The following is a 16,905-nucleotide window of genomic DNA, read 5'->3' as shown; positions in this document are numbered from 1 at the left end:
ACAATGAGACAGACACAAAGAAAGACAGACACACAAACAGACAGACAGAATGAAAGAAAGAATGAATGAGTGACAGAAAGAAAGGCAACATGAAAGACAGAAAGACAAATGAAACAATGAATGACAGAAAGACTGAAAGAATAGAATGAATGAATGAATGAATGAATGAATGAATGAATGAATGAATGAATGAATGAATGAATGACAAAAAGATAAATGAAAGAATGAAAGAATAAATGAATGACAGACAGGAAAAAGAAAGACTGACAGATCCAGAAAGAAGAGAGAAATAATGAACGTATGAAAGAAAGAAAAAAGGAATTAAAGAAACTCACACAGAAAGAATGAAAGAGAGAAACAACAAAAACTAGAAATAAAAATGAAGAAAGAAAGAAAGAAAGAGATGAAGAATGAAACAAACCAACAAATTACATACACATATACATGTTCCTACAAATTCACACTTACATCTCCTATCTCGATGCAGTACGAGTAGGCCAGATCCAAGAGGGATTTCTCCACCAGCTGGGACAGGAACCGATTGATGCCTTCATGACTAGTGTCCTCCAGCTCATAGTAGCTATGGCAACGAGATGCAAGAGATGATACACACGTTAGAGGGCAACTATGTACATGTGCTATGCATAGCTTTCATACTTACAATAAACTGATACATATGTCAACATCTATCCAACACACTCATACATTTAAGTTTGTTGCAAGTACAACAGCAATACAATTCTTTGCTAATTCAGTAGCTTGATGGCTGGGTGTTGTGACGTGCGCCTATAATCCAGCTACTTTTGAGGCAAGGGTGGGGGATATGGCCCAGTCTGTAGAGCATCTACCTTCACATCCAAGAGTACCGGGTTAGATTCCCAAGTCTCACTGAACAATGTTGTGTGTAATCATACCGTCCCCTCAAAACACTCTGTCCCTCGGATAGGACATTAAATGGAGGTCCCATGTGTGTAGTTAGCCATGACACATGGACGTAAAAGATCCCACTTCATTCATTCATCGCAAAGAGCAGGGTGCCAAACCAGTGAATGGTCCCCCTCCCCACCCACACAAGAAAACGGGCGAATGATGCCGACCCCTCGTGGTTCGCCCCAGGTGACTAGCAATAGTCAGCAAACGGTATCAACCAGGCACTCAGTGCCATACGCTTGAATGAATAAGTAGCTTGATATTGGGTAAGTCTTAACTGTTAACTTACTTCACATGACTTCCAACCATATTTCTCAAAGCACATCAATCAATCATAGCAATAATTTGTAAAGTACTTTGACCTCCACATGATGGTGGGGCGAGGCATTATGATGCACTCCCATAATAACTAACATGGTTATCACGACATTCTCATTACAACGACGTCAAAATTCAGGTCCAGAAATTTTCATCTATATATCTTTGTACACTACAATGTTTGGCTGTAACAAAATTTTCGTGATGAAACGAAAGGAAACCGTCTGTCCTATGGGCTTCCTTCTAACAGGAGTGTTCCTGTACATAGACGACAATCATTATCATCATCATCATTAGTATGAAAGAATCACACAATGCGGTGTTTTACTGTGTATTGTAGCCTACCTTGGATTCATGACGAGCCTACGGAAGAAGTACGTCCAAGTTATGTAGTCCATGGCATCTTGCTTGGACGTCACGGTACCAGCCACTATCTCAGCATTCAGATGCTCTGGCAGGACTTCCAAGAGACTTCAAAGACAGGGAGAAAAGCGCACAAAATTATCAAGTGATACATCATGGGTATATCAGATATTGTGTTTGCCAAAGTCTTTCTTTCATGTACTTTATTCTTCTTTATTTCTGCCATATTTTGTGAATGAAGTATCTCAGCAATCACTTGACCAATTAACATGAATTTGCAATCATCATATCTCATACCATTATCTGTAGTTTCACAAAGCAATTCATAACAATCACTCACTTACAATGTATGATGTCATCCACGCACTATTTTCTGACTTTGAGAAATGTCCATATAATCGATCATATCTTCAAAACCAAAATTAATTTCTGTATCAAATTTGGTGAATATGAACTTCATGACATCTGTAATAATAATGCATAACACATAATTTATCAGTCAGGCCATCACAATTTTAAATTGCTCCAAATGACTTGGAAATCGCTCAGTTATGTCTGCATGTATGTATGTACAGCAAAAATAATTATAGTTTTTGTATGGAATCACTTTGTAATATTCTTGAGAATATGCTCATCCTCTTCTATGCATGTTTTCATTCCTATTGTAAATAAAAAAGTGAGAAAAGGGAATGGACAACCAGCTGAGGCTCAGCAAAACAAAAATTATTACATCGTAGTGCACACACACGTTTTGTGACTCTATCCTGTTGCCTTCGAAATGCGGAGTATTAGTTACATGGTACGCCAAGTTCCCATTAGCAGTATGTCGAAAGAGAAGCATGTGGGATTTGTTGGAGGGTCAAGATATCCATCGCAGCAATGGACATCTTGACCTTGACCGATTCACATAGAATGACAAGATAAGTATGAATGAGATATTGAAATATTTGTTGATCATGAAATGAGGGTCTCACTTTGATTCCACGGGGAAAGGCTCGTAGAGGAATTTCTTGTAGAAGTGCTTCTTGATATCATGAACAAGGATGACTGCCGTCCCCTGGTCGTCGAACTGCGGACGCCCAGCACGACCCATCATTTGGAGTACATCTACAACATCAAATATTATCAGAACCAAAAATTAAGGATCAAATTGAAAAATAATACTCATCCATATGCAACAGACAAAATTCCCTACAAAACTTAAATTGATCAGTTGATTATCAATTACTTCACACACAACAACTAGCATTCAAAACAAGAAATTATATAGACATGGTAAACAAACACACACAAACACGCACATAAAATCCTCTTTTTGAAAGAAGGACAAATTATGGCACACTACAAAGTTACTGACCTCCCCAAAGTAACTGAACTTACAATAGTGACTTCACTACAAAACTAACATGACTTCAGTGTCTGACTATGCCACATTAAAGACCTGGATAAACAATGGAAAGGTGTTTCTGCCATTTAAAGGACAAGTTCACCTTCAGTAACATAAGGATTGAGAGAATGCAACAATATTAGTACAACACATCAGTGAAAGTTTGAGGAAAATTGGACAATCGATGCAAAAGTTATGAATTTTTAAAATTTTTGTGTTGGAATTGCTGGATGAGGAGACTACTACAGCTTGTGAGTCATATGCGTACAACAGTATAAAGAAATATGAAGAAAATTCAACATATTTTCACTTTTTTCGCATAATAAAAGAGCACTTGACTTGCCTCTTTCTAAAGGCAGGGGGAATAATATTGCCCATAACATATGTCGGTAACGAGTCAGGGGAATGTGTACTTTTTTCAAAAGATGAAATTTTGGTAAATTCTCCTTATATTTTTCTTATATTGTTGTACGCATGTGACATCTAAGTTATTCATACACTGCAGTAGTCTTCTCATCCAGCGGTTACTGCACAAAAACTTCAAAAATTCATAACTTTTGAACGGATTGTCCAATTTTCCTCAAACTTTCAATGATGTGTTCTACTAATATTGCTGCATTCTCTCAATCCTTATGTTTATGAAGGTGAACTTGTCCTTTAAGTACAGGACACCTCCTCCTGCCTGGCTGGTGCTGCGTTGGGATTCCCTAGACAGCACTCCCATGGCATCTCAAAAAACACTCGGCATCAATAACCTCCCACTCACTCACTCTGAAGTGCCAACAATATTTCTACACTCCCCTATTCCCACCACCTCACATGTTTTCTTATCTATCCATGCAGATCCTGTCTCCGCTGCCCCACAAATCCTCTTAATCCACCTTCCCCCTCCCACTGCTCTGACCCAACTCCTTACCGATCATCCAGCGATTCCCCTGCACCCCACCTCCACAGTATGCACCTCCGCTCTCCACCCCCTTTTCTCACACTCCTCTCTCCACTCAGCATACCCATCCAACTTTCTTTCCCTTGCCTCATCCATCCTTGTTTCCCATGGCATAGCAACATGACCTGACTATAGTACCCAACCTGACCACAGTGATTGTCCTGATGACACTTATTGGTCCCACTACAGTACTTGACCTGGCTACAGCAACTGACCTCATCACAGAAATTGACTTGACTACAGAAATCATTTAATAACCCGTTGAGGATGGACTGATTTTGCTACAACACGCATTTTCCACAGACACTTGCCCGATTATGCTCGGGACTCGTCCTCAACGGGTTAAACCTGAATATCAGTTATTAACCTGACTACAGTAAATGACCCGACTACAGTGACTTATCTGAATACAGTAACTACACCCGACTACTGCAACTGATCTCACCACAGTAAATAACCTCATAACAGACTCTTGACTCAACCACAGTAATCATTAAAATCAGACTACAGTAACTGATTTTGAATGACTAACCTGTAATGGGGAAGTCAACATATCTCTTGGTCTTTCCGTCAAAGTACTCCGTTCCTTTGATGACAACAAGATGGGCGGGGAAGTTCACTCCCCACGCAAGGGTGCTGGTTGCAATCAGAACCTTGGATGAGGAAGGAAGAAGCTTGAGGTTATGTTCGAATCGTGTTCAAATAATTAAAATTTGTACACGCTCCTTTGTGGAGATATGTTGTGTGAACTCCCCTGCGGAGAGTTTCAATATGAGCTCTCTCGTGGAGACTTTCAATATGAGCTCCCTCGTGGAGACTTTCAATATGAGCTCCCTTGTGGAGACTTCATGAGCTCCCTTGTGGAGACATTTTATGGTATATCTCATATTAATGTTTGATATCTTTAAGATCTATTATGTTTTGACTGTATGTCAGTATTGTTTGGGGCAAATTATTTGTTAAATAGGGCCCCATTTTCCTCTAAAACAACAACATGTTCGAGTCTCACTTTCAATATAGTGGGGTGGCTTAGTGACAAATATACTGATAATCGTGACACGCCGGACAAAAGTGTCATTTTTTCCTCAGACATTTGTGTATATATGAGGATCAAAATTAGGGGGTGCTCCAAGAAATCCGCTAACAGAAAAAATGAGAAAATGCCCTTAATTTGTACATAACAATAATGTCTGAATTCAAAGACTATACACGGGGCATTCGCCAGGTTTCTGTACAATGCAATGCAATGTACATGGTTGCTAGTCTTAAAATTCAGACCCATAATACGACATATTATGTGCATGTTTACAGTAATACACCATTTTTACTGGTTTTCCTATGGTAACAGGTGGTTAGTCTGTGTTGCAGACCTGAGGGAGGTGTGTTGGAATAGTCCAGTTTTCTTAAGCACCTTTTCATTAAATAATTTGATATAATTTCTGGTAAAGGATTTTTTTAGTACTCTCTACCTCCTGTAGAGAAATGGCAAAGAGTGACATGTGACTCTGGCTCAGATACTTTAAATCTTGGGCAATGACTGAGCCAGGTGTAGGACTATGTCACAGCTCATTTTTTCTCCCAGAACTACTAGTTTACCAGTAGAAGAGCTGCATATTCCATTGAGAACTTAAGGTTTTGGGTATTGCCCTACATATTTCCTTACAAATTTAACCCGTTTCCTCCAAGATTGTGTGAATTCCATAGGTTTAGCGCAGGGATTACCTGGTTCCCGTAAGCAATTTTTATAGTCCGCACTTCCCCTCTCTATATGTTTCTTATTTCTTATGGGGGTTATTCAAATGTTTAAAAAGGTTAAAAGTCTGTTTTCATAGATGAAGTTGAATTTAGACAATTTGATTTTTTTTAAAAATATATTGATATTTGTAATTTCACTCATAAAGACTTAAAACGGTTTGAATATTTTTGGTCTAATAGCTATGTATAGACATGTTATTAAAAAGTAAAAGCAATGTTTGATTGGTTCACATTATCCAAAGAGGGTGGGATGTAGTTGGCTGGTGAACAAAGTCTATGGGGAAGTTTAAAAAGTTGATAGAAGTAAAACAAAATCGGCATAGAGCAGAATCTAAATCACAATATAATATGACAAAATTCCCGACCCCAAAGGCGGTTGATTCTATGATGCTTTATGTCAAAATACATTCCACCCAAAATACATGTGATTGATAGGAGGAAAAAGTATAGTACATTAAAAACAATATAGTTCAACTAACCCCATTAGTCCAGCAGCATAATGAAAATATGATTGTTAAGTTTTATCGCCTTGTCAATTGAAGATGATGTTACATAATGACAATTATCAAAGGCAGCTAGATCTACTAGTATATCAAGAAACTAAAAAGAAGGGGTGGGGTGGGGAGAGAAGAATGAAGTAAGTTATTAGTATCTGTAGTTTTGGTTTTCAGTATATTCATTTTAATTTCCTTAATGTCCGTTAGGTCATCATGGATTGGAGCATTTGTGTACTAGTAATCTGCCAGGAACAAACACAAGAAAAACTTAAAGGTCCTATATATACACATCTGGGAGAGTGACTTGAAAAAAATGTTCAGGATATCACATTTTATGCATAATATGTGTAGGTCTGGGGGCATTTCATGAAGCATTTTGTCCGACAAGTTGTCGGACAAATTTGCTCTCTGCCAATCAGATGCAAGGATTTCTGTAGTTTGTAACAGTTTGTCAGAAAAATATCTGACCAAACTGCTTCATGAAATGCCCCCCTGTTGTATCACAAGACATCCTACCATATACAGTTTTTGCAATCAAAGCAAACATATAAAGAGATATCAGTATTTTTCTCATTAAAGCATAAATGCAGACGGTTTAGTCTGGAAACATGTTATCATAGAAATATTGTTCACATTTTGTGTTATTAACAATACTTAACATTGATTATACAGATTCATTTTTTTTACAGAGGTTCTTTCTATCCGTAACTCACACCTAAGAATAATTTTCAAGCACTAATTTTGGGTTTTTACCTTTAATTATCCACAAAAAGGAGGACTCAATGCATAAAAGATGTATGCTTTATTTTTGGAAAATGTTGAGGAGATCAGGAAAATTATATATATTGGATGTAGATTTTGGACCTGAAGGAGCAGTTGAAGCATTTTTAAGAAACAATGCCTTGTGGCATCGTTCTTATCATCAAAAATTAATAATGACAAATTCAAATGAAAATTGGAGGGGGGAAGAAAAGATGAACATAATGACATGAGACAGCTTGGTAAAGATCAAACGCTAAAATAGACAATGCAGCCTCTTTTCTCAGTTCATACTTATCCAGAGTGTGTGCTTTCTTTCCAGTACCGGTATTATTATTTAGATAGGTTAGGGGAATCCCTTTGAATTGTTTTATACATCATTTTAAAGCTTACAGTCTGCTCTTTCGGAATCTGTCCTTAAAGGACAAGTCCACCTTCATGCACACGTGGATTCAGTGAATACAACAATATTAGTAGGACACATCACAGAAAGCTTGGAAAAAATCGTACAATCCGTTCAAAAGTTATGATTTTTTAAGGTATCTGCACAGTCGCGGCTTGATGAAAAGACTACCACAGTGTATGATGTCACATGCGCACATTCTAAGGAAAATAAAATGAGAATTTCACAAAACCATACTTTTTGAATAAAGTTCACATAGTTTCTTTGACTTGCTACTGACGTATGTCAAGGGTAATATAATTCCCCCTGCCTTCTGAAAGAGAAGTCGAGTATCCTTTTGTAAGCGAAAATAATTTATGTTGAATTTTCTTTATTCATTCTTTATATCGTTGTACACATGTGACATTACAAGGTATAGTAGTCTTCTCATCCAGCCTCGACTGCATGAGCAGAAACTTCAAAAATTCATAACTTTAGAACGGATTGTCCAATTTTCCTCAAACTCTCACTGATGTGTTCTACTATTGTTGGTGCATTCACTCAACCCACATGCTATAAAGGTGACAAATCTTTGTCTGGCGACTTTTTTGTTGATCAATTATACCAACCCTGATGGAAATCTCTTCAAATTCATAAGTTCTGAAGTCTCCTTTAAGTTTAGCCAAAATCTATATATGTAGTTGCCATAGCAACATACCACTTAACACTAATGAAAAGTATTTCAAACCTCTATACATCCCGTCGATCAGTTGTACCTATTCAAATAGAATCTCTTCCAAACTGGAAAATAGCCTCCTGTAACTAACTTCAATCAAAAGCCCTAGTTTTGGGTTGCCATGGCAACGTACAAATCAACAATTATATTTGACCCCTGGTTTATACTCTTGGTACCTTCTATACAACGTTCATATCAAATTTTGTGAAAATTGAATCTTCCTACCTGGAGAAATAAACAAAAACGTGATTTTTAGAAAAAGTTCATTGACCTTTGACCTTTGACCTTTGGAAAATTCACTCCAAATTCAATCAAAATATTTTACTTGTTCTCAATATTCTTCCTGCCAAGTTTTATCCAGATTGGATATTCCTGACCTGAGAAATAGCCAAAAAACCTATTTCACAAATAAAGGTCATTGACCTTTGACCTCTGACCTCCTTCCCAGCATCAATTTTCTTGGAGCACCCTATTTTTTGAGAAGGTACATCATGAAGTACCTTTGGTGAAAAAATCATGCTTTTGTCCGCCGTGTCACGATAATTTCACTAAGCCACCCCACTAATAGCAGTTTGAGTTTGAGTTTCTGTTTAAACTAGAACCTCTGTTTTAATAGATTTTAGGGTATAATCTTAACACTAAATTTCTACTTTATGAACGCTCTCTTTTTCACTTAGATACAAGTATGTATGCACAGTGGCTCAAAGGCAACACTATTTTGTATTAGAATTACACAATGTGAAAGAAGTGAAATCAACTAAACAAATTGACTAGAAACAATTGTAAACAAACAGTTAATATCATTTAAGAAATTTGTATCAAGAATTATGAGGAAGAAAACAACAATAAGCATGGGTGGATGTGAATAGAATGGATGTCCATTGAAGGAAAATTACCCCTATATACTGTATATGCAGACTCAATAGATGCTAAAATATCAGAAGAAAACATAAGTGAAGTTTGAGGAAAATCTGACAAATTGTTCAAAAGTGAAGTTTTTTTTTAGCGTTAGTTAAATAAATCCATGTGATTGCTGGGTAAGAACAACAGCTCATGATGTCACTGCAGCTGAATGACAATTATGAAATTATAAAGAGAATTCCATAAAATTTGATCTTAAAGGAGAAGTACATTCAACTCACTATCAAAAGGCATACTGGGCCCTGTTTTATGAAGAGTGAGAATTGATTACAATGTTGATTTCAATTGTAAGTCTATGGCAGTCTGTGCGGTAAGGAAATTTAAAATTGATTTTATCTTTTGATAAAACATGGCCCTGGTACATTGGGGGTAGTATCATTCGTCTGCCTTCTTCAGGAGGTAAGTAAAGCACTCTTTCAATGTGTTACAAAACTGCAGCTGAATGACAATTATGAAATTATAAAGAGAATTCCATAAAATTTGATCTTAAAGGAGAAGTACATTCAACTCACTATCAAAAGGCATACTGGGCCCTGTTTTATGAAGAGTGAGAATTGATTACAATGTTGATTTCAATTGTAAGTCTATGGCAGTCTGTGCGGTAAGGAAATTTAAAATTGATTTTATCTTTTGATAAAACATGGCCCTGGTACATTGGGGGTAGTATCATTCGTCTGCCTTCTTCAGGAGGTAAGTAAAGCACTCTTTCAATGTGTTACAAAACTTAAAATAGTGATTAAGGCATGCAGATTTAACCAAAACTTTAAACATTTTATAGCTTGCAGAATTCTCTGAATTTCCAACAAAAATTCACTCACGTGTACTACGGACAATCTTGTACTCACTGTACATGTATACTTCGTAACTCTTCATGTGCCGTTCGCACTCCCAACTCAGTCGACGGTGTGCCAAGTTCGCATATTCTGCTCAAACGCACAAACCCACCCAAACCAACTGATAAATCGCCAAATGCCACAGTACTATGAAAGCATTTCTCGCGAGTCCACTCTTGTCACATGTAGCTCACATTTTATGTGGTAAATGACTATCAAGTTGTGTTCCCGACTGGATTTGCGAGTAATTTCTACCACTGTTTTGCCACTGTTTTGTGTGTAAAAGTCATGCCACTACAATAATGTATTGCTTCTGGTCATGTGACAGAAAAACAATTATGGATTCATCATACAATTTACATCACAGCAAAGCTTGGCATTTTCTCTACAGCACTGCTCATTACATGTCCAAGGTAACAAAAATCTATCAATTTACATAGATTTTAAAAACAGAATGTTTTCCCCGAAACATGACTAGGAGGCTGTCTCAGAATAATGTGGCACACAGTGGGTTTTCACCATGGCACATGAAGAGTTAATCACCTGAATTTTCTGGTTGCAGAAGAGCTCCTCCACTGTCTTGCGATCTCTCTCGTGAAGTCCTGCGTGATGCATGCCGATCCCAAAGGACAGCGTGAGCCTCAGGTTGCTGTCTTTTGTGGACTCAATGATGTTATCCATCTGGGTTCAGGAGAACGATATGTGACAACCATGCTCAGAACCCAGCAAAAATTTGCAGATTAGGATTCTTCCTAATGGACCAAAATATGTCATTTGAGTTCACCAAATTAAATTTGAAAAGTTTGTTCTGACCTGGGAGAGTAATCTCTTTCTCCACCTACTGTAAAAATTTGGCAGCTTAAAACAAAATAGAAATGGAGATATGAGCAGTTTTTGTGGACTGCCTTTTTTTTAGACAGGCACACTCTTTCTGTGAATTTGTCCATTACTACTTCTGCACAGTATGCCTGAGAGACCCTAGATTTTAAATCCTCCTAGTACATCTAATGTTTAAAGGGATGGAATAGTTTCAGTTGAGATGGGGAATTCAGATTTTAACTTTTGCAAGGTAATTAGAAACCGCTTATAAAATATGAAAGAGCATACACTTCTCAAAGGAATTCAAAGTTTATTTGGAATTGCAGAGATACAACGTATCCAAAAACAAAGTATTAAAAAACAAGTGGTGCAAATAAAAGTTGGATCAACCTTGTACTAGGACCTCTTTGTTTGCGGATATCTTAACCATTTTAAAACCAATTTTCATAAAATAAACTTTGAATGATCTTCAAATTGTATGCTCTTTCATATTTCATTAGAAGTTTCTCACAAAAAGGTTGGAAACTTGAATAGCTATCTCAACCAAAACTATACCATCCCTTTAAGGGGAGACTGTTCCATGATGATGGCACCATTTTTCTCAAATCATCCCTTTAAGGGGAGACTGTTCCATGATGATGGCACCATTTTTCTCAAAGTCCTATCACCAAATGTCTTAAATTTCATATTCAATTTAGAGAGAGGATTTTTCTTAAGTGTTTTCTACCACCACATAAAGGAAGCTATGGTGGTATCTTGCCCTCTTTGTACCCCCACTACCACCATCATTATTGTCCCACCTGCCGCTCCTCCATGTGCAGCCACTGCTTGGGGTTGTCATCTGCGGCCAGGAAGGCAATGAGGTCCAGCGCGGTCAGCCTGGTCTGGCGGCGGGATGACACAAAGATCAGCGTCGGCTTGGTGGGAGAGTGGACTTTGATGGCTGGGAGAAGCAAGGTGCATGAAGACGCACAAGACAACATGAATGCAAAGATTTGGTAGGTTTCTTCAAGCTTCAGAACATGTCTCCTCACACATAATGCTGTATTAACTCTTTATGTGCCACGTTTACACACCTGACTCGGTCAACGGCATGCCAACTTCGCATATTCTGCTCAAACGCACAAACCCACCCAAACCGATCGATAAATCACCAAACGCCATAGTACAATGAAAGCGTTTCTTGTGGTTCCATTCCTCTCGTACATAGCTTGCATTTTATGCAGTGATTGACCAGCAAACAGTGTTTCCTACTGGATTTGCATTTAAATTCTAAGTTTCTGTCACTGTTTTGTGTGCAAAAGTCATTACCTTTACAATATTGTATTGTATCTCTTAGTAATTTGAAAAAAAAAATCAATCATAGATTTGCCATATACTTGGCATGAAAGCAAAGCTTGGGATTTTCTCTACAACTTTACTCACTACATGTCCCGCTTAACAAAAATCTATAAACGTTACATAGATTTGAGAAACAGAATGTTTTCCAAAAGCATGACTACAGTACGTTGCTGTCTCAGAATAATGTGGCACACCACGGGTTTACACCATGGCACATTAAGAGTTAACCCCTTCTGTGTCAGGGACTTCGGACGGTGTGTACAATGCTATGGGTGGTCTCTGTGCTAATTGGCACTCAAAGTACGCAAAGGGTTAGCCAAAAGATTTGATAGTCTTAATTACATGAATTGACACTGAGTTGATCCCTTCCCTACGAAATAACACTTACCCCCTCACAAAACTCTCAATTATTCACGATTCTTAGTTAGTGAATATTTAAGAAACATCGGCTGTATGAATGAATCTGTCTTCTTTCAGCACTATATTTTGTACATCTTGGATGATCATAGAATTCTATCTTGTGATTGTACAGTTGTACTTTTCACATTTTTTGTATATATGCAGTATTAAAAAGGAGGAAACACAATACAGAAAATGATCGTTGGTCTGAATACAACATGAGCAGTTGCAGTGGATACATTGTTTTAAAGGGACTGTACAGTCATGCTTGAGGTGGGGATTCATGTTTTGAACATTCTTAAGTGAGATAATGAGAAACCTCTTATGAAATATGAAAGAGTAGTAATTCCACGAGGAATTCAACATTTATTTGATGAAAATTGGTTTTGAAATGGCTGAGATATCCCAAAAAGTGATAATAATATAAGGCGACAGGCCACGCTTTTTATTAGGATCTCTTTGTTTCACTTTGTTTTTGGATATCTCAGCCATTTCCAAACCGATTTTCATCAAACAAACTTTTGATACCCCTTAGAATTGCATGCTCTTTGACATCTCATAGAGTGGTTTCTGAATATCTCACAAAACTTTAAAAGCTAAATCCTCACCTTGACCAGAACTGTACACACCCTTTAAATTACGTGACTGGTATTGAACCACAAAGTCAAAGAATATATGTGACCCTGCATCACAACCCCCCCCCAAAAAAAAAAAAAAAAAAAAAGTAACCAGATATGGATTTTTAGCTTAGGGCAGATTCTGAAGGACTCTTATAAGCTTTAAAATGATGTATGTATAACTCGATACAAATGGACTTTCCTAACCCGTGTATTTCAATAATATACACACTCTAGAAAAGTGTTTACTGAGAAAAGAGCCTCTGAAGTTTACTGGCTATTCAAGTGGTTAACCTTGTCAAGCTCTGGGCAATTAATGGGACAAAAAACAGGCAGGATGTAAAACTGCACAGCAATATAAACAAAGAAGGCATTATCAAATTAAGCTGAAACACATCCCATTTATGACTAATACCACATTCTATTCATGACAAATATCAGCATTTAAAGCAGAGCATTATCCTTTCAAAAGTTATTAGACTTGAAAGTGAAGAGTGTGTAAAGGGTTTTTTAAGAAATGAAAAGGGGCCTCTAAGACTTACCTAATTACACACTATTCTACAGAAAAGGTGTTCTAGAATATCACAATAAACACAATTTTCCATTCGTTTTATGATCCAAAATTTTGGAATAATGTAGAAAAAGAATTCCTCTTTTAGAAAACTTAAAAAACTGAAGATTGACTAGGTTGACCGATGTCATTTATTTTATGTCCTCGAGTAAAATCTTGGCATGTTACTTTTTGTTGGTTTGTGATGCATATTCACATACACGTACGGTACAATTCTTCATCCCTTAAAGCTACATTGTACACTCTTGAGTACTCAAATCACCTTGGTATGTTGGTTTGTTCATTGTCGCCATACGAGGGCAGTAGTGCTTGCCAGGAAACCCGCTGATGTGCACCTCAAGCGGAACAGGACGCACTGACGGTCGGAAATTGAACAGGCCGACCTAAGTCGTAGAAAAATATGGGCAGGTGTGGAGAATTCAGTCTTCCCTCTCAAATGATTGTCATTTCATTTGCAATACACAAACAGCATTCATGAACCCCATGTCAACGGTTTTGACTCTCAAAATTGGAATATTCTTTACAAAAGGCCAAATTTACATGTATTTGAATAACTTAAAGTTGGAATTCCATATTTAATCATTTCAATTTCTTGCAGTGTGAACTGTATGTGCAAATGAGCACAACTCTTTCTCTCTCTCTCTCTCTTCTATATCAATTTCTTTATCTCTCTTTTAAACATATCCATTTTGGCAGACAATTTACAGCAAAATATACTAACTCTTGTGCCAGTGATTAAACTCTCAGCCTAATAGTAAACCCAGCAGTGGACAACAGGCATATTCTTGGCACTAGCTCCAAAACTGACCAACCAGCTGTTGCCATGGATACGACATTCATTGTAGCCTACAAAACATTACAAACTTCTGCACAAATTGACCCCTGACCAGGTTGCTGGATCTTGAGCGATAACATTAATATTTGATTATGTCACACGGCTCATTCATTGTTTGGTTTTGTTCTTTCATTTGTGAGCTCTTTATTCCCTTAATCCATTTTTCTCTATGCTTACATCAAACCAATCAGAGGGTGTCATCTAGCACTCTGCCAAGGCGTACCGTATCGTACCACACCAAAAGAGTGCTCATACGCTCCAAAACTGTACTGTACTGTACCATACCATACTGAACCAAAAGTGGATCACTTCCCAATGTGCTCCAAAGCATATCATGACTGTACCACAAGTTGGTATAAGAGGAATGCACATAATACTCACCATGTAATAATGCAAAGAGATGAATTTCTTTGTTTGGGATATCTGTACGAAGCGTAAGTGGACCAGGTGCATAACCCTGTTGCAAAAAGTGCAACTAATTTTGACTCGAGTCCAAAAATAACTCATGTCTACACAGAGCGCTTGTACGCTCCCAATCTGGTATGGTACGGTATGATATGCATTGAACTGAATCAGATCAGTTCGCTTTTGAGCGCTCGAATGCTGTCTACGTGAGAGAAAGCTCCCTTACCTCTTTGATCCCTAGCCAGTCGGCCAGATCTCTGGCATTGGCCAGAGCTGTGGACAGACCAACCACCCGCACCTTACGCTCTGTGTGGTGGGAAATGAAGTTGGTTCGCGACACAATGACCTCCAGTACTGGTCCTCTCTCGTCCCCTGCAGAAAAATTTATCGCAACAGGGAATTTGCATTAATACACGACAAGAAAATTCCACTTACAAATAATTTCTACACGGCATTCCTAACAATTCTCTTACACACCTTTCAGTACCTGTAGAATATATGGACACATGAGGTTTATTTTTCTAAGGTGAATTCAGAAGATATTTGTTAATCATAATTCAAAATCAAAAGTTATGAATCTTCAAAGTTTAAGTCCCACCATTACTGGATGAGTAGACTACAAGACAGTTGATGATGTCACATACACGACGACGACATAAAGAAACAATATTGTTGCATTCACTCAATCCACTAATATTATATCAGTATCATTCCCCTTACACATTTACTCAAGCCACAAATATATACTGGTGTCATTCCCCTTAACCCATTGAGGACAGTTTGATTTTGCTACAACACACATTTCCCCTAGACAACTGCCTGAGTATACTCAGGACTCATCCTCAACAGGTTACAACACAGTGTTGCTATTGCAGAGTCACACTTGTGGGAGTCCAGAGCAGATGGATCGGGTTGATGCATGCCACAAATGTAATATAGAAAGAAATTGTGCGTATCTTTGAGTTTACCTAGGAGATGGATCTCATCAATAACGAGGAGAGAAACCGCTTTCACGTAATTCCTGTTCTGCCAGCTACGGCTGACTCCGTCCCATTTCTCTGGCGTCGTAACAATGACGTCGGCCCTGGCAATGGCATTGACGTCCGGCGTGACGTCACCTGTGAGCTCTACGACCCTGAAGAAAAGTGAAAAGTGATAAGTTTCTCTTTTGTTAAAAATCTTATTATAAAGGCACAAGAACATGGTAGCAGTCTTGAAGTTCATACACAGCATAACATGCTTCAATACCAAACTACAACAATGGAACCTTGTTATTAAGTGTTCAGAAAAAACAAACAAACAAACAAACAAGACCTGTTGACACTGAAGTGACCCTTGTGAAACAGTAAAGGTGAAAATGTGCACCAACAGATGGCCAACAGTATACGATCTGGATGAAGTTGCCATACAGCAAAGTTCAATTTGAGGGCTGAATAAATTGGCAGACCCTAATCTTACAGACTATATGTAATCCATATCTAAAACAAACAAGCAAACAAACTAACAAAACAAAACAAAAAAACTATGACAGACACAAAAAGAAAGCTGGCAATGCTGGGAGAGAGTGAGAAACACTGTTTCGTACATTGCAAAGATATGAATCCCAGGGAATGAAGATGGTACATAATATGATGTATGTGGCAAATGATCCTAAAGCAGTATCCAGTGACAACGGCACAACAGTGGAAGGCACTTGACCAGTGCTACCATTCTTTCAAAGAGTTCTACTAGAGCATAACAGTACACCATACATTATGCAAATAACCACAGACAGTTTCTAACTACCTGTCATCATGATTAAGTCACAATAACCCTAACCTTAATCCTCCCTCCACCCTACCCTCCACTCCCCCCCCCCCCCCCCCCCCCCCCCCCCATTTCCTTCTTGGAAGAAAAGGTGTCCAACTCACTTCTTCCCAAGTTTCTCTTCCAGCCGAACTTTCCAGTCTTCTATCCTCTCTCTGACCAGGGCCTTCAGTGGAGCTATGTATACAACCTGCACAACAAACAAACAAACAAACGAATGAATAAACAGACAAACAAACAAACAAATGAATGAACAAACTGACAACATCCTTTGCAGAATGACTT

The 16,905-nt window shown here is 38.0% G+C and overlaps 1 protein-coding gene across 1 annotated transcript in view; it reads right to left on the bottom strand.

The window, feature by feature from the left end:
- LOC139743955 (activating signal cointegrator 1 complex subunit 3-like) overlaps nucleotides 1-16,905 on the bottom strand; it is a 61,333-nt gene that overhangs the window by 15,808 nt on the left and 28,620 nt on the right. The window contains 10 exon segments of the mRNA XM_071654424.1: nucleotides 469-580; nucleotides 1,594-1,719; nucleotides 2,586-2,718; nucleotides 4,477-4,597; nucleotides 10,371-10,508; nucleotides 11,447-11,589; nucleotides 13,837-13,957; nucleotides 15,041-15,186; nucleotides 15,783-15,949; nucleotides 16,725-16,810. Of these exon segments, the coding sequence (XP_071510525.1) occupies nucleotides 469-580; nucleotides 1,594-1,719; nucleotides 2,586-2,718; nucleotides 4,477-4,597; nucleotides 10,371-10,508; nucleotides 11,447-11,589; nucleotides 13,837-13,957; nucleotides 15,041-15,186; nucleotides 15,783-15,949; nucleotides 16,725-16,810 (1,293 nt within the window).

The sequence above is a fragment of the Diadema antillarum genome, unplaced genomic scaffold (assembly GCF_040938485.1).
Source record: "Diadema antillarum isolate AM-2024a unplaced genomic scaffold, OU_Dant_1.0 seq00001124_RagTag, whole genome shotgun sequence".
Lineage (NCBI taxonomy): Eukaryota > Metazoa > Echinodermata > Echinoidea > Diadematoida > Diadematidae > Diadema > Diadema antillarum.
The sequence above is the reverse complement of the archived record's forward strand: the minus strand, read 5'-3'. Positions and strand labels throughout refer to the sequence as shown.